This window comes from Lissotriton vulgaris, chromosome 2_1 (genome assembly GCF_964263255.1).
Source record: "Lissotriton vulgaris chromosome 2_1, aLisVul1.2, whole genome shotgun sequence".
In the NCBI taxonomy this organism is placed as follows: domain Eukaryota; kingdom Metazoa; phylum Chordata; class Amphibia; order Caudata; family Salamandridae; genus Lissotriton; species Lissotriton vulgaris.
The window spans coordinates 2,111,245,598-2,111,269,136 of record NC_141687.1 but is presented as its reverse complement, the minus strand read 5'-3'; the positions used below and the strand labels follow the sequence as shown (position 1 = coordinate 2,111,269,136).

General features: G+C 40.8%; 1 protein-coding gene across 1 annotated transcript in view; it reads right to left on the bottom strand.

The window, feature by feature from the left end:
* POLR2M (RNA polymerase II subunit M) overlaps positions 1-21,588 on the bottom strand; it is a 46,710-nt gene extending 25,122 nt beyond the window's left edge. Inside the window, exons 1-2 of the mRNA XM_086958379.1 lie at positions 21,339-21,588; positions 4,924-5,592 (exon numbers count right to left, since the gene is read on the bottom strand). Coding sequence (XP_086814505.1) covers positions 4,924-5,592; positions 21,339-21,454 — 785 coding nt within the window. The 5' untranslated portion in view covers positions 21,455-21,588. The remainder of the gene's footprint in view (positions 1-4,923; positions 5,593-21,338) is intronic.
* Between the last annotated feature and the right edge of the window lie 1,951 nt (positions 21,589-23,539).

Genomic DNA, 23,539 nt, shown 5'->3' with positions numbered 1-23,539 from the left:
GAGATGGACCCTACTCTTTCCTTAAGGCAGCCGTGACTACAGCTCACTAAGTAACCAGAATGCTCTTGGCAACAAAAGGCAGAATTTAGGGCCCAACCTGTGATCTTGGCACCTGGAGCAGGACGCTCACAGTGGTGTTCCCAGCACGGTTTCTCATTAATGGACGTCCTCAAGGTGGCCAACAGAGGATTAACACTGACCGAAAGCCCCTTAGCTTGGGACTCGCTTCTAGACCTCTATCCCCTGGAAGCTACCCCCTTTGTGGACTCCCTCCCACACTTTGGTTTAGTTTTGACTTCTTTTTTGTATCTCACCAATTTGCCCATTTGATCTTGACATTTTACAATTTACCGCTTTCCTTACCCTGACATTGGAGAACAAGTGATTATGGCCGATGCCCTGTGGAGTTGCATAGACAGCTATAGAGGAGATCTGCACTGGTTCACCCCCTTGGCAGTCACCTACCCAGCCCGACATTGGGCAATGTTCTCCCTGTCTCCACGCTGTGTCCCCTTCCCCGCCCCTGCCCACAATAAACTCCCATAACTGGCTCTTCTTTCTTAGGCTTTACTATGCTTTTTGTAACATATGTAATTTGTAATCGTGTAACCCACAGATCCTCATGTAAAGCGCTCGGATACCTCTGGGTCTAGCCAGCGCTATATAAAACTCGTCAAATAAATAAGAGACCATTCGAAGTCAATCCTGCACCGCCCATATTGTTTTCGAAACTTGACATGAAACCTGAAGAAACGGAATTAGGAGGAAATGACTGGTGCACCTATTGTATTGGATGCCACAAAATCAAAGCAGGTGCACCTGTTTAACCTCAGACTCCAAAGAATGCTAGTCTACTTTTTGCTTTTTTGGTCAAGAACAGGGTCCTTCCCCTTCTTCATGTGTGGAGAATCAACTCTGAAAGAAGAAGTTATTGCAAAAGAATACAGAACTGGAATTTTGTTGATATCATTGTGCAATCGGTCAAAACAGTGCAATGTTTTAACACATCTAGGCTGTCCTTTGCAAGGATACCATCATAATCCTGCTGTAATTCTTTCTGTTCAGATAAAGAGGAGTATAAGCCATTTCTATTGTAAAAGTGGAGGTGGTAAAAAGGAAACTGTAGTAGCTTTAGGATATCTTAAATGTAAAAAGTCATGGAACATGCATGTTCATTAGAAAGGGAGGAGGGCCCTGACAAACTAGAGTGAGGAGTAGGACAGTTCCTTCTGTTCTAAGGATAACAGAAACCAGTCTCAACATGCAGCAACCAAATGGTCAAGAATACAGAGGAGGCCTCTTGGTTTCTCTCCCTATCACATTAAAGAGGAGCTCTGGAGGGACTGGAAAGTGGCAAATGTAGTCAAAGTCCTCCAGAGAATATGGTATCGCCTGTGAAACATAATGCAATACAGGCAGGAAAACAAGCCACATTGCTGGAAATACTTCAGATCTAGAAAAAGAGTGTAGACTAAAGACAGAAGGAATTCCACTTCTATCCTTGGTTTCCCACTTTCTATGCCTTAAACCTATTTCCTTCATAAGCAGAAGAATCACTCTACTCACAACAGTACGGATGTAGCTACAAAAGCCTTATGTTCTGCTCCATAAACAGCTTATTCAAGAAATAGTGTAGGATACGTTTGTTTTAGGTATTTTCAATGCTAACGGCTTGGCCTCAGGAAATCATAGTACTAATATACTAGGAACAGAACCCCGGAAAGGGTCAAACTTACTAGCATTAGGATTTTGGTCAAAGGCAAGTGTGTCCAAAGCTTCTTTGGTGGAATACTGAATCAGGAATCAGGTTTGAAAAAGTTGTACGATACCACAGCACACCAATTTTTGCAATTTAGGGCCTTATTTGGATCTTGGCGAGCAGGTTATTCCACCACAACGGTGATAGAAATCCCCCCCAACTAAATATAAACCCCATAGGATATAATGGTATTTATATTTCGGCGGACGGTATATCAGTCACCATGGTGATGGAGTAACCTGTCAACCAATTCTCCAGTATCAAACGGCATTGCTGACTTGGTAACCACGCCAAGGACTGTTTAGTTCAGTCCTTGGCATGGTTACCAAGTCGACATGGGATAGTAGCTTCTGTCCTGCTCTGGATTTGAGGTCTCCTTTGACATCACTTATTGGCTATCTATACACAGTACAAATCTTCTCAGTGACCTCACCTTTCAGGATATATGTAGAAACGTACTGGATTCTGGTACCACAGATGCAAAAAGCAGGCTTTTGTGGGCCAACTACAGAGAACGGCATGATGCAAGCGAAGGCATGCTTGAAGCCAGTTGTGAATGGAATGTACGATGGAGAGAGGCATGATCTTTGAAAGACAGTCCAATCCAAATACAAAATATAGTGAGAACGAGCTGTACCACGCAAGGGAAAAACAAAACACAAGTTAAGCACCAGAGAAGCCAATATTTTTTTCTGCACAATAGACAAGGAAATCAAAACAGATACTTAGAGACGCACAAGAGGCAGAGCTAATACACATGGATGAAACACATGCAAGAGCTCCAACATTCTTTTAATTGAACTAAATATATATCAACAAGCTATTTCTAGTCTTATTGGAATGAGGGAGAACAGTTGAACAGAGTCCACAGTAATTTTTACTTCTTTTGACTTCACTGCCTTTCTTTACTGTTTTGATGAAAGCACCAAGTTACGGCAGAAAAGGCCCCTGCATGGCACTGAGGAACATGTGCCTCTGCCTCGAGTTCACCACATCAGGGTCTCGTAGGTTTTTGACATTTCACCTCTTAGGTTTTTGACATTTTAACTAAGCACACATGACAATCATGCTGTGCTCTAGGGGATTCCTGTGACATGGAATGAGACATAGAGCAAGGGTCTACTGGGTCACACCATGGGCAAATATGGTTTGATGAGTATCATTCCAGTCAGCTCAATCGAATGCTGAGAATTAACAGTGGTAGAAGAAGCTAATTATAGTAACAAGACAAGCCTTTTTCTCCATCACCTGCCAGAAAGAGTCACCTACCGGCTTCTCATTTTCGACTTCCTGAATTCAAATGGTACTAACATGGAGTTTGGAGGGAGTCCCAGACAGCAACGTAAATTGCAGGGGCTCCTTGAAGGACAGTTCTGAGGTATTTTGTAGTGGATCAGATTCTAGGGCGTGGAGAAGAGGAGACAGAGGATCCATTTGACGTTTAGGGAAATTCCCCCACCCCTTTCTGCCACTCTTTCCTAGAAGGGCTACCTACTCCCAATCACAGGTTAAAAGGTAGTTAGATGGAACAACCTCTTTCTCTTTTGCGCTCTTCTTATGAGATTTCCCCGATAGGAGACTCTACTCCTCCCCACCTTCCTGCTGACACCCAAAGTTAAGGATTATGACTGAACTGTCTGCGTAAGCAAATGACTGAATAAGCAAAAGGCAGAACTGCCCAAAACCAGTCACAGAGCTGAACTATTGGAATATACAAACTCTGCTTGTAAACTTAGTACAACGATGGGCCACAAACTTGTAACCAGTCTACCAAGAGGTTTCTACCAGAAAACATCAAGCTCAACCAGTGCGCCCTGAAAAACTCCTCTTCTGAGCTCTAGAGTTTGGGTACTTCTCTTGCCAGGTACAGGAACAGAAACGTAGGCATTTCTACAGATTGCTAGAAGAAGGCAGCCGTAGGGCATGCCTTGAAGAAAGGAGCTGAATACCGCCTAGCAGAACTTAATGAAGAAACTGATTTTACAACGCTTGGCTTTCATATAGCCACTTGGCTGATATAATGTGGATTATAAACATTTTTCAGCAGGAAAAACATGAAAACAATATTTGTGGGAGGAGTGGTCACTGGACTCTAATGACAGACAATGGCTATTTGTAACCCAACTAAATGGTACTAATTTATTGAGGTATGAAAGATTAACGGCTAAATGGACTCACTGATAATCAAGTCTGTAACCTCAGAGGGAATGAAACACGGATCCCTGTAAAGCATGTGTTAATGCATTAAGCAGCTAAACCTGGTAGTTCCTATAATGCAGAGAAAGAGGCCACCCACACCAACTCAATCCAAAAATGTATATATCCAAAAATTTGGTATGTCTCAGGACACAAGGCAATATATAAATTCTACTGATGACCCAAAAATGTCTTCAACTGCTCATTCTTGTACCACTCCCCTAAAATCAGTGCTCAGCAAACTCCTTACACATTCTGTAAAAAGCAAATCACTCATGCAATTACTGTTACAGGAGTAGGTCCTCATTGTGCATGCCTACTCTATTATCTTCTCTTTAATCCCAATCTACTTGCATTAATGATGCTATTAACACATTTCTTCTGATAAGCTTTATATCATCCAAATATTGCAGGTGCTCCCCTTTAGGCACACATACTCCAGTCCTTTGGTGATCAAAGTCATCCGATGAATTGTTCCATTATATCCTGAATGCATATGGGTTGCCCACCAAATGGAAGCTGGGATCGCCATAGAAAATCAAAGTGCAGACCATGAGAACCACTGTGAAGGACAGTTACTCAAACACCCGTGATATGCAGCACACACACAAAAAAATGAAGATGCTCATTGAGGGGACCATAGAGCATTACTATTTCAGGTACACTATGAACACACTGAACAAAAAATAGTTTTCCACAGGGAGAGCAAACATCACTGCCATACATGATCAATAATTTTCTGACCTGGAAGACCATGTTTCTTGAAGGAATGGATCTTGTGTGTGGCACAATGGCCTGGTATTGGGGGAAAGAGCACATTTGATTCCAAATAAGTCACATTAACAAACCACAAACTAGGTCTGAATTTAAAAGCATTTAGTTGCACATGAGGTTTCATCAGTATTCCCAAATTAAACATGAACAAGATTTCCAACCTCAAAACAATGTTGAGTTTTCATAGTACTTACTTATTTGGTTTAAATTTTGGTCTCGCTGTTAATGGGTTTTCTGCTCGGTTTTCCAGAACTTCAAGGTAATGAAGTTTCTTTTGTGGACCAGTTAGAAAAGGCACAGCTGTCTTTAATTTCACTTTTTTATGTTGTCCTATTGTAGTTTCACTGTCACCAAGTTTATCATCGATAGTAACTTGCTGGATAGCACTTATCAGCATGTCCGTGTTAATTTCCTCACGTTCCTTCTGGGGATCATTTGTATTGCTGTTCACATCAGTTATTGAGGAGGCACTGCTATCAGACTTGCTCGATTCTTTTAGATTGTTTATGTCAAAAATGTTTTCTGTATCTTCTTTTTGGCTTACAGCAATCTTTGTCTTATTACACGCAATTATAGAATCTTTTTCTTTTTGAACTTCTGTCACACTAGGCTGGTTTTCGCTGCAATTGTCAATTGAAGTTAAGGCAGTTGGCACATGTATAGTTTGCATTTGGGGCTCTGGAGTAATAGTGCTTGATTTGCTCTTGCTTACATTGTTAAGGTTCTCCTGAAAATCAATTTTAAAAGCAGATAGCAGTTCGGTTGTTTTTTTCAGCTCTTCTTGCTCAACGATGACAATTCTCAGGGTTTCAGCAAAGTCCGAAATCTTTTTACCTTTATCTGGAAGTTTAGAAATGAATGCCCTAAATGAAAAGGAAATAGAGACATGTCAACAAAGAACACATCCGTTCAGATTAGTAGAAAAATAAATACCTTAATCTAAGTCAGCTGTGTTTTGAGAGAAGACTCATCATGCTAAGATGGACTACCACAGCTGTCTAGAAAATCGAATGCAATGCCATTTTTTCAAAATAAAAATTACTCTTCATATAGCAGAAATCAAATCATTGTGTCATGGCACTTGACAGGTGTCAGAATCAACTGCACTCATTTGGGTGGAAATTATGTAAGACTGTAAAAGAGAAGCCCAGAGGGCAGTGGTTAAAATGAGGGTGGAGGTATTGAGCTGTTACTTTGAGAACTGAAATCCCTTGATTTGGTAGCTTGAGGCTCGAAGAAGCACTGAGGACCAGGGCAGGAGACTATGAGAGGGCATTAAAGTAGTCACAAAAGAGCAGGCGATCCAAACTTAGGGGTAAATGGAAGGGTATTTGTGTGTGTACAGAGAGAGGTTTGTGGACAATGTTAACTGCCTGTGTGTGAGGGGAGTAATGTTATTTACACAATGTGCAATCGGCCAGATGGATCAGAACACTGACGTACTAGGGGTGAAGGAGTTACTGGTGCTGTTCGTTTACATATGAACATTACGAAACAGCCAGGCCATGGTAAATGTCCAAGTAGGCAGAGTGACTGGACATGTAGGTTTGATCCGATGAAAGGTATAAGCTCAGTATATATGTGATCTAATGGCTAAGTTGCCATCATTGAGAACAAACAAGCAAGACTGTTCCTAAAGTAGAAACCATATACGTGGTGAGAGGAGACTTCGATGTAGATGTATATCAAAGCCAAAAGATCCCCCAGAAACCTCGAATATTTACCATCCAATGCTATGATTAGGCAGAATCAGCAATGCTGGATGAGTGGCCCGAAAGAATCAATGTCTGATTCCATATCGATACAATACTGATGCTGAACAAATGGAAGACAATCAAATAACTCCATAGCTCTTAACCCTTTCGATGCTGATGACGAGCTCAGCTCGTCATCACCCACGGGTGTCGTGTGCTGATGACGAGCTGAGCTCGTCATGGTGCCACTAAAATGGCATTTTCCAGCACAGGGGGGGGGGAAACGCCCAGCAGCCATGTGGTTAACTATGTGACTAGGATGGCTTTCACTCAGACCTATTACACATGATGGACCTAGACGTTCAACTAGTTTGATGTGCCCATAAATCCCGCCCTGCAGACTGAAAAGACAGAACTGCCTGGAAGTCACCTTGGGAACATGGGGTCAGTTGACAGCTACGTAGATAAACAGCCGTGACTGTGCACACAACAAATGATTTAAAATAACAGAGATAGCAACGGGGCCTTCTCCGTCTACATAGTACAAACTAAGCCCGATGTCTCTGTCGGCTGCCTCTTACCGAAACTTAAAAAGCATTTCTTAGTTCCTTTCAGTCACCCAGTCCAATAGCGTGCTGCAATAATGAGTTTATGCATGGTCGCCAGATTCTCAAATGTATTAACTACCTCTAATAGAGCAAGGGGTCATCCCTGTTAAGGTTTCATATTGGTAGGGACGGTAGATGGAAGGTAAATGTATGTGGCCCTGCAAATGGATGGTCAAACTAATGACATCACATAGAAAGGGAAAGCAGGGTATATGAGACCAAATCTGTCAATCTAATAGTGTCATAGGTTCCATACAAGAGCATACCGGTGTAGGGTTGCGAGATGCCTGCAATTCACTTTAGATCAATAAGCGACCAGAATGACACGCATGGTATGGCGTTTGAGGAAAGAACATGTGCTGGGAATACACAGAATTGCAATAAAAACTGTAAATAGGTTTTTGTTTAACCTATGCACCTAAAACTAAATAAAAGATTTAAACCATAAAAACAGTAAATAGGTGTTAGAAAAATCTATTACCAGGGTGCTATGCGTAGTCAGTTTGCATGACTATGCAACAGACAATCCACAAGCAAGTTTTGAAAAAAAAATTCTAGTTGTGCACCACTTACCGGAGGCTTGACATTAAGTGCTTACGGCCCACAGAGAAAACATGAAGTGGCATCAAATGGCAATCATTTTCTTTAAAGTTCTAAGATGTGGATGCCAATTGGTGAGCCGTAAATAAAAAACAAATTAAATGCAAAAGATCTTTTGGAAAAAGGCCCAGGTAGAAAATTGCCCAGTAGAAAATTGCAGCCCTCTGAAAAAATATATGTATAAATATATTACGCAGTGGCAGACACCCCTGTTTAGTTATAGTTATGTCAGAGTTTTCTTAGAAAGACCATTTTTTGTTTTGCTAATACCTTTAGTGCAGTTTAACAAATCTTCTCAATACTATCCAAATAAAAGTTCACCCACCTTTGCTCCTTCCTAGAATGTTTCAGGGGGATCCATCAAGCTGCACAACACGTTTTTCCAATGCAATTTCCCAGAGGAATTTTGGGAAGTGACACAGAAAAAATGCCTCAACAGAATTACACCAAATCTGGCAAAAAGCTAGATATTTACTTACAAAACATGCTTTTTGCAATTTGGTTAAAATCTGTTTTTGCCATTTTTGGAAATAGTGATATCTGAACGGTTGGTTCTGCTGAACTCCAGTGGTACTGCAAATTCTATAAATAGAGTGGCTTGATTAACCGGGAGGGCTTTTCCTCCCATTAGCCCATTCAGTCCTGCAGGACTGAACAATGTGATTGGCTTGCTGCAACTCAAGCAGAGGTGTTGCTGCCACTATTATAGGACCCAGAGACTAAGTCCAGGTGTTGTGAAACTACAGTACAAATAAGATATAAGCAGGCATGGTAGTGGTACCCCGTCCCCCTATGGGTATTGGGAGAGTGGGCTAGAGGGGACCAGACAGCTTCATAACAAAATGCAAAAATAAGTCTCGCCCCATGTGTCCTGTGACACACAGCCCGGACTCCAGCGGGATCACAGTAGGGGTCCATGCGAGAATACTGGGGGGTGGGGTGCCACTGGAAAGAAATATGAATCCAACCGCCTATAGGACTTTTCGCAGACCAACCCTCTTCAAACACTAATTTCATGTTAGCTGGCTGAACCAAATCTTTGCACGGTCTTCGCCCTGTGTCAAACCCTTTACGGACAGCCAACCCTTAGTGGGCAACCAATTGTATCCATTTGGTATGCCCCTGCTGCACACGGTCTTTGACATGTGCACAGCCTCTTAAGGACAGCCAATGCCCTCCAGTCTCTCAAACCCCCTCTGGGGTTGTCGAACACTTAGTACGCATCACATCCACTCTGTACCAAAACCTTCACAGATGGACAACCAAACGCACATGGGAGGGCAACCATCTGCTGCGCATGGTCTTTGTCCTGTGTATAATCCCTCATGAACAGCGTATTCACTCCAAACATCCAAATCCCCTTAGGTGGTCACATAGTGGACAACCTGTCACAAGTAGGTTTTACCATTCACAAGACCCAGACCACTTAAATGGCAATTATTTGTGTTTTGGAATTTTAATTGAGGTCTACATAGGAAGTGCAAAATCCAAATGTACACATACATTTACACAGTCCTAGTTACAACAACATTACAAAAGGAACGATATTAAAAAGTGCTGACGTGCAAAATGCAATTAGGACATATAAAACCATGTGATCTGAATTTGAGAAAAAAAAAATCACATATACACTTAAAAAGTGCAAAAGGTGCCATTTAAGTGGTCTGGGTCTTGTGAATGGTAAAACCTACTTGTGACAGGTTGTCCACTATGCAAACATAATTGCAACTAATAGGGACAAAACAAGGGATTAATACACAGAAACATTTAAAAAAGTGAAAAAAATATTTGCGCAAACCATCTCATGGGGATGTGGGGGGAGGGCAAAAAAACACTGATGAGCTTCAACTGCTGACAGTATATTCTATTTTTAAAAGACCGGTCTTACATAGTGTTGAAGTGCATAGTGCAAATAAGGACACACAAATGACACATGTTTTAAATCTTGTATATGGGTAGTGCAAAGTTCATGAAGTCTCTCTTCCTTGGGTACGCCTTCCCAAATTCCTGTGATCGCACGGCACAGAGGGGGTAAATTTGGCCGTAAAAGCAAACCAAGCCTTTTTTCCGTGGATGCGCCTTCAAAAATTCCAGTGATCACACAGCACAGAGGGAGTAAATTTGGCCTTGAAAGCAAAACAAGTCTGCATACTCCATGAGGAAGATTCCAGTAAGGTAAGGCTGAGGCTTCTTCCATATACAACTTTCCTGATCAACCATATTTCTTATCTGCTGTAGGCAAAGCAAAAGATTCCTTTTCATCCTTAAGGATTTCTTCAAAAAGCTTATTAAAAGAGATTTTGGCAGTGGAAGATTCCCAATTTGAACAACCTCAAATATTTCATTAGCTTTGATAAAGAAATTTTAAAAAATTCACTTTTCTTTATGTGGCAGTCAAACATTTCGTGCCTCAATGCAGCTCTAATTGACCCCTTTTCACTTATAAGCCGGCAGTTCCCCCACCTCAATACTACTGCAAGAGTGGAAGATAGCCTAAACTCAAGTCGAAGAGCATAGAGAAGAACCAGAGAATTAAAATAACAAATGTGCCGCCAAATACGCCTCACCACTATGTTGAAAAATGGCCAATGCTTCATGTCTATCACTTCACAGGCTTAACAATGTTGGTGAAATGTTTGCCGAGTAAACCAACAGGAAATGAGCAAAGTGTCTTTTTCTGCAGCTTTTGTACAATCAGTTAATAGTCTAAAATACAACTACTGAGTAACCATACAAATAGTCAAGATATACATAGTTACCATATACTTGACACAGTATTACTCATTATTATACTTTTGGAGCCGGCCAATGGGCAGAAAAAGAACTTAAATTGTTATTGTTTTGTACATTTTCTTCAATTTTCATTGTATTTTAGAATAATTTGTGATGTCGATTGGAATAGGGCATTTAAATTATGCAGGATGAGATGCTTTTTTCGGTAAAAAGAAGTAGGAGCCTCGACTGCAAGATGGTCGTCGCCATTGTAATACCATCTAGTTCATCTTTCATGTTCATGAAGTGATTTGCGTAGACAAACTGAAGGGGAAACATCCAACGCTTGTCAATGATGTCAGACACCATTTAAGCATTACCTCAGATCCTATAAAAGCAACTAAGATCAAATCTATTTGTTTCTGTTGATTCTTCGCAGAACAGAGCACTGCGCCAGAGGTTTTGCCGCCCCTCATGCGGGTAAGTGAATAATCGACCCCTGCACTAATGCTATAGAAGTTTAGTAGGCGACCACTACATGACAGTTTAAGTAGCAACTTCAGGATATCAACTGTGTCGTTGTCTTTAAAAGCGCAATATAATCATAGAGTTTAAGAACTAGATGCCATTATACAACTCCCATTTCTATTTAAGGCAGAATGAGGGGGATATCTCCACACGGTCCCATAGACAGCGGGTTGTTGCGATAACCTAACCACACGTTTCCTAATATGGCAATTTGATTGTGAGCCTTATGTGGGTCCGTGCATTGTTCAATCAGCAGGGTATAAAGATACACTCTTCGGGACAGACACCCACATTGCATCTCATGTGAGAACGTACAGAATGGAATAGGGAGATACTGAATACCTCAATACCCCTAAAATAGTAACTTCTTCACGCAGTGATACCCCGAAAGTATATATATATATACATATGTATATATACACAATTTAAATAACATCTGAAACATTGATATTACCTACTACAGGGGAAATGCATCACATAGGTTACTTCATACATGCTTATATCTATTGTTCCAGATAAAACGTGTGGGAGATAAATATGATATAAATGTCAGAGGACTCCATCTAGAATCCCTTCCAGATGTAGTTGCAAAATCCTTAAGTAAGTATAAACAAACTAGATTGATAACAATGGTAATCAGGAACGCCATTGGGTGGCTTTTGTTGAAGACTGTTCTTCATTTATCATTTATCCCTTTATAGCACCGTAGACCAGCTATCAGATATATGAAGATAACTGTTCACACTTTTTTCCAATTTCTAAGATGCTGGAGTACCATTATTTAAATATATTGTGAGTATTACAACCCAATCCCACAATTATATTATAAGACTAGCACGCTAAAATAAACTTTTTCTCAAATTAAAACTTTAGCACAGACTTTAGAGTAATCTTTTTTTTTTTTTTTAAATATTGTCCAAATTCATTTTTACAGATTGAGTAACCCTTAGGAGTCATCAATCAGATCAATAATTGGTTCTTGATACTCAACAGTTATTTACAATCAGGTACATAATAGGACAATACCTCCATAGATTATTCAAATAATCAGCTATTTTGAACAATAAAATAATGTATAGAGATAATTCATTCATGTTTTCCTTAGGTTACATATCATTATAGAATTGAATGAACCCATGTGACGCTTCACAGTATCTAATGAACATTGTCTTCAGCTGTCACAGTTTGTAGACCATTGCTTTGCTTTAGGACTACAGGTACATTATAGGATAATGACACTAATTTATCCTTTATTCAGGGCTCGAAAAATAAAAAATAAATGGTACTAGTCCTGCAGGACTAGTACCGTAAAAAAATGTCCTTGACCTAACTGCAACCTACTTGACCTCCGTCTCTGAAAGCGAAGCAAATGTGACAAGATAACAAGATTTAAAGGCATCTTTATTGCTCTAACTTTGTGAGCAATACAAAGTCCTTTAAATCTTGTTATCTTGTCACATTTGCTCAGTTTTCACAGACAGAGGACAAAAGTTGGTTTGTTTTCCTACTCGCCAGAAAGGGCGAGTAGGACCTAAAAACGGCTCGACCTTGTTAAATTTAGCTTGACTATGCGAGCGGTCGAGTGGAATTTTCGAGCCCTGCTTTATTCACCAACTATCTCATTAACACACAGGTTATAAATAATGATGAATAATTTAATAAGATTGAAGACAATAATAGTTTGGTCTATGGACAACAAAACAGTAAGGATTACAAATGCAGTGATTTCCTGTTTCTCTTTTCTTTATTTCCATCGACCTTAGGCTTGGTCGTGAGCATGAATAATTAACTATCAAAGTAATAAAACTATTTCTCTTCACGGGTGATTCAGCTGTATCTGGGTTTATTCTATTTAAGGAACTTTAAATTCCCATTTTAATTCTCCTTTTTCTGAACAGTCTATATAACCTGGATTTCGTTTTTTCACATAATGAGTGCGTGTTTCTATACTTGTGTGTAGCGATTTAGAGAAACAGCTGCTCTCGTGTTAACATGGGCATAGACATTAAATATAGTGAAGCACTTAGTGTTAGCAATTGTATCAATATCTGATTTTCAGGCATAGAGTGCTGTTACATTTGTCTTATTATGTTTATTGTGCGCTTCATTGTAGAAATCGTTGACGGTTTCGCTGACGAAGGCACAAAACACCGAAACACTTGTCATGTTCTAATCGACCGCCAGCCTTTGAAATTATTTGCCAACATAGGAACTTCCTCTCCTAGTTTTGAATTCGAATTTTTGTATAGCACTGTAATGTATTGTCTGGGATATATATATATATATATATATATATATATATATATATATATATATATATATATATATATATATATATATATATTTGTGTATGTGTTATGCACATATGTGGTGGTGAATTGTAAATAATGAATTATATGTATGTAAAAATAATCACTGAAAATATCAAAACAGCAAAAAAATAAGAAACAATTAAATAATTACAAATATATACAGTGAATAGCCATGGGAAAAATATATAATTTTGTACCAAAAGGAACTGAATAGAATCATATGTACATATTTATCCAACATGCACTGTTATTACACAGAATTAGGGATGTTGTTTTTGTGGAGATTAAATAATATAGATCTTGTATTTAGCGTGGTTCTTTACCCCAATTACACAGAATTCTGTGCCAGGTTTGTGTTTTTAAATTACTGTTTGTATATTTATTTTAATGCATGTTTGTATGTACAGGTGTAATGCGTACCGCATCTTATCTAATGTTACATTTGGGTTTTATGCGTGCTTTTCTGGTCTATACTGGCCGAAAAAAAGAGCTGTTGACTTGACAAAGAATTAACATTCGGTACACCTCAAAGTAATGCTGATTTGCCCAACAACAGAATGATGGCATTATTGTGAAAACATGTACATTTTGAACAGCAAGATTCCACTTGAGCAGGGAATCAATATGCAAGTATTGAATAGCAGACAACGGCTTAAGATATGGCGGTAATCAAATATTCCACACATGCTGCACAAATCGTTTAATGATCGTTACAGCAGATTCTCTGACTACTATGATGTGAACAACAATATCTGAACATTATGGTGGACCACTACAAAAAATTATTGCATGATTGCCTTGTCACTCTCCTTAATTCTGCTCCAAGGAGTTCTGCATATTTCACAGAATTTGTATATATTATTGTTTGGATCAACTGGGACTCTCTATTGACAAATGAGTCAATTGTCTAAAGACAAAAAATTGAAAATGTATAAAACCTAAAAGAATATGGATAAATATTATGAATTTTGAAGAATGGGGGAACTACAATTCCCACAATGCCTCAGAATATACATATTGGCTACTGCTATGATTGCATGAGTCTTCGAGACGTCACATGTTTTTATGTCAAATTATTGTGAACAAGGCACATTTGAGCTGAAATGCACTGGTGTTGCTTTTCTGTACTAAAGAGTTTTGCTATAAACCGTTGGAATATGTTGGGTGCTCATAAGAGCAATGAATTGACAAGCTGCACCTAAATTGCCGTAATTCCATAGTTTCATAGGGATATCAATAACAAGCAACAGCTGACACCAACATGATTCAACCTGCATGGTCTTCATCATGGTGAATGTTTACAAGCCCTATCTTTGTTTCAATAGTGCTCCAATATCACAGTAAAACAATAGACCAAGCAAAGTGCACAACAAGAACAAAAGTAAGCACTTAATGACAAAAATCATTTTGCTTCTTAATTAGAAATCATAGATTACTAGTCCTGAATTAATATTTTTTTTTTAAACTAGAAGTTTCGTTTACTGTATATAATTAGATAAAATTAGAAGATGAATGCCACTAAAAAAAGACTTGAGGGGAAAGGGGAAAGCAGCCGAGTTACTTAAAGAAACAGTATATAAATCTTAATAGGTAGGATAGTCATCAAAAAAGTGTGAGTAGTCTGCTGCAACAGAAATCACAATGGTTGGAGAAACTGTTGAAAAGACAACTCAATAAGTGCTGCAGGGGACCTATTTACGGAGGTACAGTTAAGTAAGTCAAATCCCAAGAGGACTACATTTACACTATTCCTATGCATGCACATCCTAATCAGTGCATGCATGAGGAGTGGGCTAAAAATACTCCAACTGAATACTGGAAATTATATTTAAACATGCAATGGATAGACCGTGAAGTTATTCTACAAGAGATGACAAACTATTGTAGAAATAAGCAACATATGATGAACAAACATCCAGTGAAAGCTTCAAATTATCCATGATAAAGTGATAAAACATGAATGGGAGATTAAAAGAAAAAAACAATGGAAATATACTAAAGAAAAAATAAATTAGGCTACAGGTCGTATTTTTGAGAAGTATTTTACAATTAGGAACAAGTAACCAGAAATAAACTTGCTCCAGAAAAGTAGGGTGGCACTGTAGACATTAATCAACCAGAAACCAAACCATGACGAACATTAAAATATAATTTAAATGCTGCAATAGTTTTGAGACTTTCCTTTGGTTTATATTCAAACAAAGACTTCCTATTCCTACTATCTACATTAATGTAAGTTGAGAAAATTCATAAAATGCTGGAGAAAAAAACAACCCAAGAATCAGATTTTCAATTGCAAAAGTGGGGTATATTGGAGACCGGTGATTGTGATGTACTGAAAAATTTAGATTAACTCTATACATCAGGTGCCATGTAATGCTACTAATAATTTTGAAGAAAGAATGGCGCAATACCTTTGGAAAAAACTTCGAGGTAAACTAAGGACCCGATGTCTGCTTGGTAAGGAGTTATCCCTATTGAAAGACATTATCCTGGGTGGAAAATTATATGTGCTGCTCATGAATATGTGGAACCGATTTGATGTAGACCCACCAATCAACTGACTTAAAGTAATGCCACAGCAGTACAAGGATGATACTTTGCCCAACCAAGGGAAAAAGTACTAACTAAAATAAATAATTAAAAAAGCGAACAAATTAAACCAACTGCCTTAGACATAGCGTTTCATAATAAGCAGACTAGAAATATTGCCTTGGACACAACATTTCCGAGCGTACCAGTCACACCCATAGCTCAAAACCATAATAAATTGAGACCTGCAGTTTTGAGCATAAACCTTTCTCACAAGGAAACCATCAGACAAACAGTATTAAAATTAGAAAGGTATATGCAAAATCACAGTTTGCTAAGCAAATACACACTCTCCTAAAATGGCCTAACCAGAATTCTTAAATAGTAACTCCTCTATATCTGCAGTTTTTCATATGGAGTCACCTACAACAATAGAAGTGCCTACTACAGTAAATTGTGATAATCTATGTATCAAAATACCTATATGTAGGCTTTTAGGATTGTTATTACAGTAATGTAATAACAATCCAGCTTTACAGGCCTATTGACTTTAACATATGCTTTTCACAGTAAATAGATTAGGCCTATTGCAGGGGTGTGGAATTTAATTAAATGTCTACTAGTCCATGGGAAATGTTGCTTCAAAAATCTACTTGTCCTGTAAAAAAATCCTCTTGTCCCCTTTGAACCATGTAATGTGGCGACAAATTATTTCTGACATCTCATTATATAAGAGATCTGAAATAGCCTCTCTGATTATGGCAGGGCTCATACCATAGGATAGTAGGGTTTGAGTACTAGCAATTCCCTTATGTTGCTACGTTTCTGCAGATGTACATACTGGGGCTGAGGGTTATGGTAAGCAACAGTTCCAGGGTTAGAATGCCTTAAGTCTGTGCAAACTTACTAACTTACATGTTTTAAGGGTGTGCACCATCTCATCTATAATCTCTTCCCCTACTGAGAAAGGTTGGAAATGTACTCCTGACAATGGTAGACATAAAACATCTTCCAGGGTTGGAAAAGAAGTGGTTGGAGGGAAAGTGAACTTGCAAACACTCAGATCTTCTCATGAGCAAATTCACCTGCATATTTGCTCATGCTAAAATGCAGTTCACAAATATCTTCCAGGAGTACTATTTCTTGGCCTGCTACTGTAAAGTATTTTGAATTCACGAAAGCCGTATTTCTGCACTTAATGCAAGGACATGGGTGCACTTTTGAGACTTTATTTAATAATTGGGCCCATAATTAGGTCTGGCGTTCACCATGGCCTTTAGTATTTATTAAAATTATGTCTCTCTCTCTCTCTCTCTATCGGCTAGCTTCACTGTGAGTGACTGCATTCTGTTCTTTCACAAGGAGCACATCGACAAACAGTTGTTTTGTTCAGTGCCAGGAACTACTGTGGCAAGGTGTGCTTTTTGATGCCAAACAGTGTTTGCTTTTGCCAATGTTTGTTGTAATGGTGAGGGCCCAGCAGCTTCCATACCAATAAGGTTTTACAAAAACCATGCCAGAACAAGTCATGCATTGACAAAACCAAAAGGCTGATCAACAATTTCAGACATATTGGATTTACCAATGCTTGTTTATTTCTATTTTCGCCATAATCTTATTAAAACTGGTTACAATGATTTTCCATTATGAACATTTTTGGGGAATACTAGCATACATCAACACATTTACTAAATGATACTGCAATGAAATGGTACCTACAATTTTACAGTAGTTTAGCTAAATGTTTTTGCATTTTTATGTGAACATTTTATTTTGGGAGCAAATAATCACCAATCTTGCTTTCAACCATCTGCAAATGTTTGCATCTAATCAGGTAACATTCTGGGAGCATTATACATAGCCTCATATTGCTAAACATTGAAAACGTGTGTACACATTTTTATACTGGAACCTCAGTAGTGCAATCTGAGCTTACATTCACTTAGAGCGCTCACCCTAATAATAAAGGGTTTGCATTAATGAACCATAAATACAAATTTGAACAGCATTAACACAGGGACACAAATATTACCTAAACTACAGACAATGCTCGTCCCTGATCCAATATGTGGGACTGTAAATTGGCAGCCAAAGGGTTTGGGCTGTAGGGGGTTGGCCCTACATGTCCCAAGGACAAAGTACACATGAAAACTTGTAGCCCTTGAACCCAAACAATATGTCCCGGGCGTCGGGCTATAGGAATTCCATATCCCTGCTATTGCCTTTGTCATAAAATGTCATAATAAGTAGATTATGCATAAAGCTATTTTCATTGGCGTGCTACCATAACGAACTCAGTCCCGCTGTTTCGAGTACAGACATTGCCATAAGCCAAAATTTACACTACAAGCAGTCTTTATGGGGAAGCACACAAATTCGGACCAATCAAATCCTATACTCACTGTAACAACATTTGTGAAGCATAAACGTCTCTCTCAGAAGTACTCTGAAAGCTCATTTTTGTGGAGCACCTATGGTCAGTCAACAATTTCACTGTTAAGCCAGTCAATAAAATTCATGTAGATTAGTGTTTCAATGGGCAGCTCGGATTGCACTCTTCCAAACACAAAAATGCACTCCGATGTATAAAGTTAATGATGTAAGGGGATGGGATTGCATTAAATCCCTCATGTCTGCCATTGGGATGGAAAAGTCCTCTGCATTGTAAAGACATGTACCCCTGTCCTGAGTGCCCGACTGTATAATTATCTGGATTCCTAAAGCGGCTTTTTTCTGCCATAGGCAAACACGGATCATGCGTGTGTGCAATGCCATAGGCCTGTCTCATGGATTGCGTGTTGTTGGACTTGGAGAAGCACCTAAAGCGCTGCCCTCAATGGTAGAAGGCTACTGCCTTCACCAGAGTTAAACAGCACAAGCACGGTGGTAGCAGCATACAGTGTGATTATCAATAGTAGTAACCTAGTCCTTTTTCCCTTGAGTCAATGCAGGCTCACTCGCATTTTTAAAGGTTCTGCAGCGGTGTGTAAAGCTCAACCTTGGACTACATCAGGTTGATGTAGAAGTGTGTGCCTAGTGAAAACATGTGCGAAGTGCATGTGAGTTCACAAGACATACACTACACAGACGATGCAGTAAGTAACAGTGTGCACATGGTAAATGTGTGTGCATTGGCAGTGTGGGTTTAAAGTGACACTCGTGCAATACAGAGAGACAGTAGTATTGAACAGTGTGTGCAACTGAGTGCATGTGCTGCATGTAGAAATGCTGCTGATATCATGGTACATGGGCACACCAATAGTAGACAGTAGAGTGTGCTGTGGATGTATGCTGAAGGAGAAGTGCATGTATGCTGAAGGAGAAATGCATGTAATGGAATACCGCAAAGAGGACCTTGGATTCCGATTAGGGAAGCCCTGGTGAAAACAAGAGTAGAAGAATCTCCACTGACAGAATTGTACATTGCTGCATTCCTGTGAGCTGGGCGAAATAAGTACTGGGTGAGGTGGAGCATTTCAAAGAGCTCTTTCATTCAGTGACAGTTCACAAGGCAAGGGCCTGGAGACATCTCAGGAAGAGGGAGATGAGGCTGATAAGGGAATCATAAAGGATAGGGCTAAGGGTCCAGATTTGAAATGGGATACATAGATCACTGTAGCTGACATCCAGGTTTGAACTTTGGCCACTCCCATAAATTATGTTGTGGGTGAATCAGCTTTGGAATCCTACATGGTGTGACAGAAATCTTTCAGAAGGAAGGATGAAGGGAAGCAATGGCATATGAAAGAAGCAGAACCCCAACATAAAACTTAAAAAGGCCAGACCCTAAATAACATTATGTCTGGAAAAGAACTATTAGTAGGGGAGTCCGGAAACCCATACTTTGTCATCTGCCAAGCAGCCAGCTGGGCTGCATGAGGAGGAGAAGCTCTGCAAGACGTCTGCCTGTGATCAGGACTAGGGACCAAGCCTGCTAGTCTCCCTGCTTGGTGAGGGAACATTGCCCAGGGAAACAAAGAGCACCTTCCCTGGAGTCCCAGTACCTGCCTGCTCGCCAAGACAGGTTTGCCCATGAGACAGAGGAGAGTGTTGGAGGAAGCATGATCCACAGGGCAGCCCAGACGTGTGGTGCTCCTGTGCAAAGAAATGTGCTGCACCGATCGGGCCATGGCCGTGTGCTGTGTTGTCAAGTTCAGTGACCCCGTATGCCAGGAGGGGCCACCGCACACCCAGAACATGGCTGCATCGATCGGGCCATTGCCTGTGTGCAGTATTGTGAAGGATGGCGACCCGTATGCCAAGAGTTGTCGTTGGGCACTTAGAAATGGTATTGTATTAATTGGACCATCGCCCTTGTGTGGGAAGTTGCTGTAACCCCAGGTGCGATGTAAGACTCTGGAGAAGACAACCACAAACCAGGTTGACCGGACAGTGAGGTTCACTGAAGTGACGCTATTTGCCTTGAGGCGCCACTCGAAGCTCTGAGGCCAGAGGTCTGGGTCACTGCCCGGTAAACTAAATTGCTGCTACAACTAAGACAAGGGAGCAACTCCGATTCTCTGGACGGTGGTAAGCGCGGCTCGGGAGAGAAAGCCCATGCCTGCCAGGAGTGCAGCCCAACTTTGTCGATCTGGGCCAGGACAGCACTGCACATCTGCCAGGGTATGTACTGCCAGAGCAGGTAAGCTAAGAACTGGGCCTACCAGGCCCCAGGGGATATATCGCCTTTAGCTTTTGCAAACCTTTTTGAACTGTATGCGACTACATATTGACTAAATCCAAGAGAAACAGCAGTCGTGCCGGGCGCAGCTATGCTCCAACTGTCAAAACATTGAACACTCAACCCCCTAGAACCTTACCATGTCATGATTATAGAATACACAGCCTCAACCTAGCTAAGACTGCATAAGTACATTACACATGTACTACTGGCTACCTCCATGCGGGCAGGGCCAAAGCACCTCTGTAGTACTCATAAACCTCTTTTTTAGGTTTACATTCCATCTGGCGACAGATATCATGGCAAACAAAAAATTATTTGGGCAGGGTGTTTATGATGGCCACGAGATCTCTGAAGCGGCCTCAATAATGTTTAATTCACAGTCTCAACAAAGTTCAGAACTGAAACATTTTCAATATTTATTTGCGGTAACTCGTTTATCTTAAATATCTAACAACTAATGACAATGGTCCTTGTAGATATATGCCAGTTGCTGTGTTATTTATCTGAATACAATCACGGAATGCTTAGAGAGGGAAAACAATACAGGTTAGGTGGGACACTATGGGAATTAGAGAAATGTAGTTTACGTGTTTAAGTAACGGTCTTAATTTCATTGGCCGCTACCCTTTTAGTAAGCCCCCATTTTTCCATCTCACTCAAAGTCATGGATGTGCGATTGTACAAACATAACAATGGTGCTAAACAGAGACACATCCTAGCCAAACTTACGATTTATAAATAATGCACACATTGAATTGTGTACCAGGACTGTTTGACTCCAAGGTGATCAGCGGCCACAAAACGTGCTTGATAATGATTTGAAAGCCGTACAGTTAGGTAGATGAAGGGTAACACGTATTCTTAAGAGGAGGGTTATGGGCGAAAGAAAGCAAAGGTAAGTCTCATACAAACACGCAAAATGTTTCTCGTCAAACATGCCTGTTTCCCATGAGACTTTCTTGTCGCTTCAACATCTCCCGCAACTCCTCGCAGCTCTTCCCTCGCAGCCCGCGATCCCTCTGGCTTTTCGCCATGAGGCTTACTTCGCCGGGCATATATCGCCGGCTATTTCCCTCGCTCAAAGATGACCAACCACCTTTCCACTGAATACCCGGACTGTCAGCGACTCCGACTTATGAGCAACTATTCGTCCCAAATTGCATGTGAACGAAATTGTATTGCTTCCGGGTCGTGTAAAAGCCAGTTCGATGGCGGAACCCATTCTGGTGTGGGAGGGACTCGTCATATGTAAGTGGGCCATGGATTGGAGCAGGCCAGCACCATACGCTTAAAAACATCCGGAGTGCTCATTGGCTGAGAATTCCCCACGTGCTTCTACTGTGTACATACAATAGTACTGTTCGAGGCGCGCTTTCAACTGTGATTGGTGTGTCTGAAAGGTTAGAGTGGTCTGGAGGGGAGGGAGAATACTCCGGCTGCTGATGCTACGAACGATATGGGATAGGGGAGAAAAGTGTGTCGGTACAGCCAGGGCTTGAATTCGATGAAAAAAATATACTCCGGAAACCCATTATTTGGGGGGTCAAAGTGTGGCAGAGAACATTGGGTGGGATCTATGCAGCACACAGTGTAACATGTAGATCACGGATCTCTGTGTTTTTTTTTTTTTAGATAAGTAAGTGGGCCACCACCACCTCCTCCCAGGCCTTCAAATGGGACCTCAAAGTTCTCCTCCTCCAAAGACACCTCCAAAAGTAATTTACGTCCTCTCTATTATCTGAAGGAAGACCTCCCATTACTGAAAATTCTACTCTCCATGACTATGGAAGTGCCTTCCTAGTGTGTTCTTGTGGTTGGAGTGTTTGCCATTTATTGCAGTATTATCCTTGTACTTGTGTTTATACTCTTTTGTACCATGCACACACCACTTTTCCCCTGTAACACACGGTTTGCTACCTCTCACATTTTGTTTGCCTTTGATACTGCACACGTGCCACCATTGCCTACGTAACGTTTGTTCCTGTGCCTGAGTGTCTAGCATATATTGCAGTATTATACCTCTAATTGTACTTTGTTTTCTCTTGTAACCTGCACACTTGTCACTTTGTCCTCCTGTGCACTTTTTGCTACCCCATGTATTTTGTTTGCTCACAATTGTCACTTTACCTTATGTAACTTAACGTCTGCTTTTGTAATCTGTTCACGTGTAATTTTCTCCTCATGTATCAGTGTTCCTATTGTGAAGCGCTCTGACGCCTTCGGGTAAAGTAGCGCTATATAAAAATGCATAAATAAATAAGGGTCTCAAGGCGGGGGGTGGGGGGTGGGGAGCAGCTCCGGATCAGTCGAAGAGCCAGGTCTTGAGGTCCTACCTGAACGTGTGCAGGGACAGTGAGCGTCTGATTTTCACAGGGAGCTCGTTCCAGGTCTTGGCTGCGATGTAGTAGACGGATCTCCTGCCTGTTCTGTTTCTGCGGATGCGGGGAACCTCAGCCAGGCGAGGTCGGCAGAGCGGAGGTTCCTCTTGAGTACGTGGAAGGATACTCTCTCGTTGAGATATTTGGGTCCGAGGTTGTAGAGGGATTTGTAGGCATGGGTGAGGAGTTTGAAGGTGACCCTCTTATCGACTGGGAGCCAGAGGAGGTCTTGTAGGTGTTGGGTCATGTGTTATGACACAATGCCCTGAGAACGAGTCTAGCCACGGCGTTCTGGATGGTCTGGAGTCTGTGCAGAAAAGTTCTGTTGATTCCGGCGTATAGGGCGTTTCCATAGTCCAGTCTGCTGGTTATGAGCGTGTCTGTGGCGGTCCTTCTGCCTGTGGCGGTCCTTCTGCAATCGAGGGGATCCAGTAGAAGGTCTTGCGGAGGATGTACAGGCAGTTGAAAATGGTGGCAGCGATGGCGTTGATCTGGCGGGTCATGGAAAGGGAGGAGTCGAGGATGATGCCAAGGTTTTGTGCATGGTCTGTAGGGGTGGGTGGATACCCGGGAGCGTAGGGCCACCAGGTGTTGTGCCAGGCGGAGGTGCAGGGTCAAAGGATGAGAACCTCGGTCTTCTCTGTGTTGAGTTTCAAACTGCTGTCTTTCATCCAGGCTGCCACGTTCTTCATTCCTTCCTGGAAACAGAGTCTTGTGTCTTTGGGATTCCTCGTGAGTGAGAGGACTAGCTGGGTGTCGTCG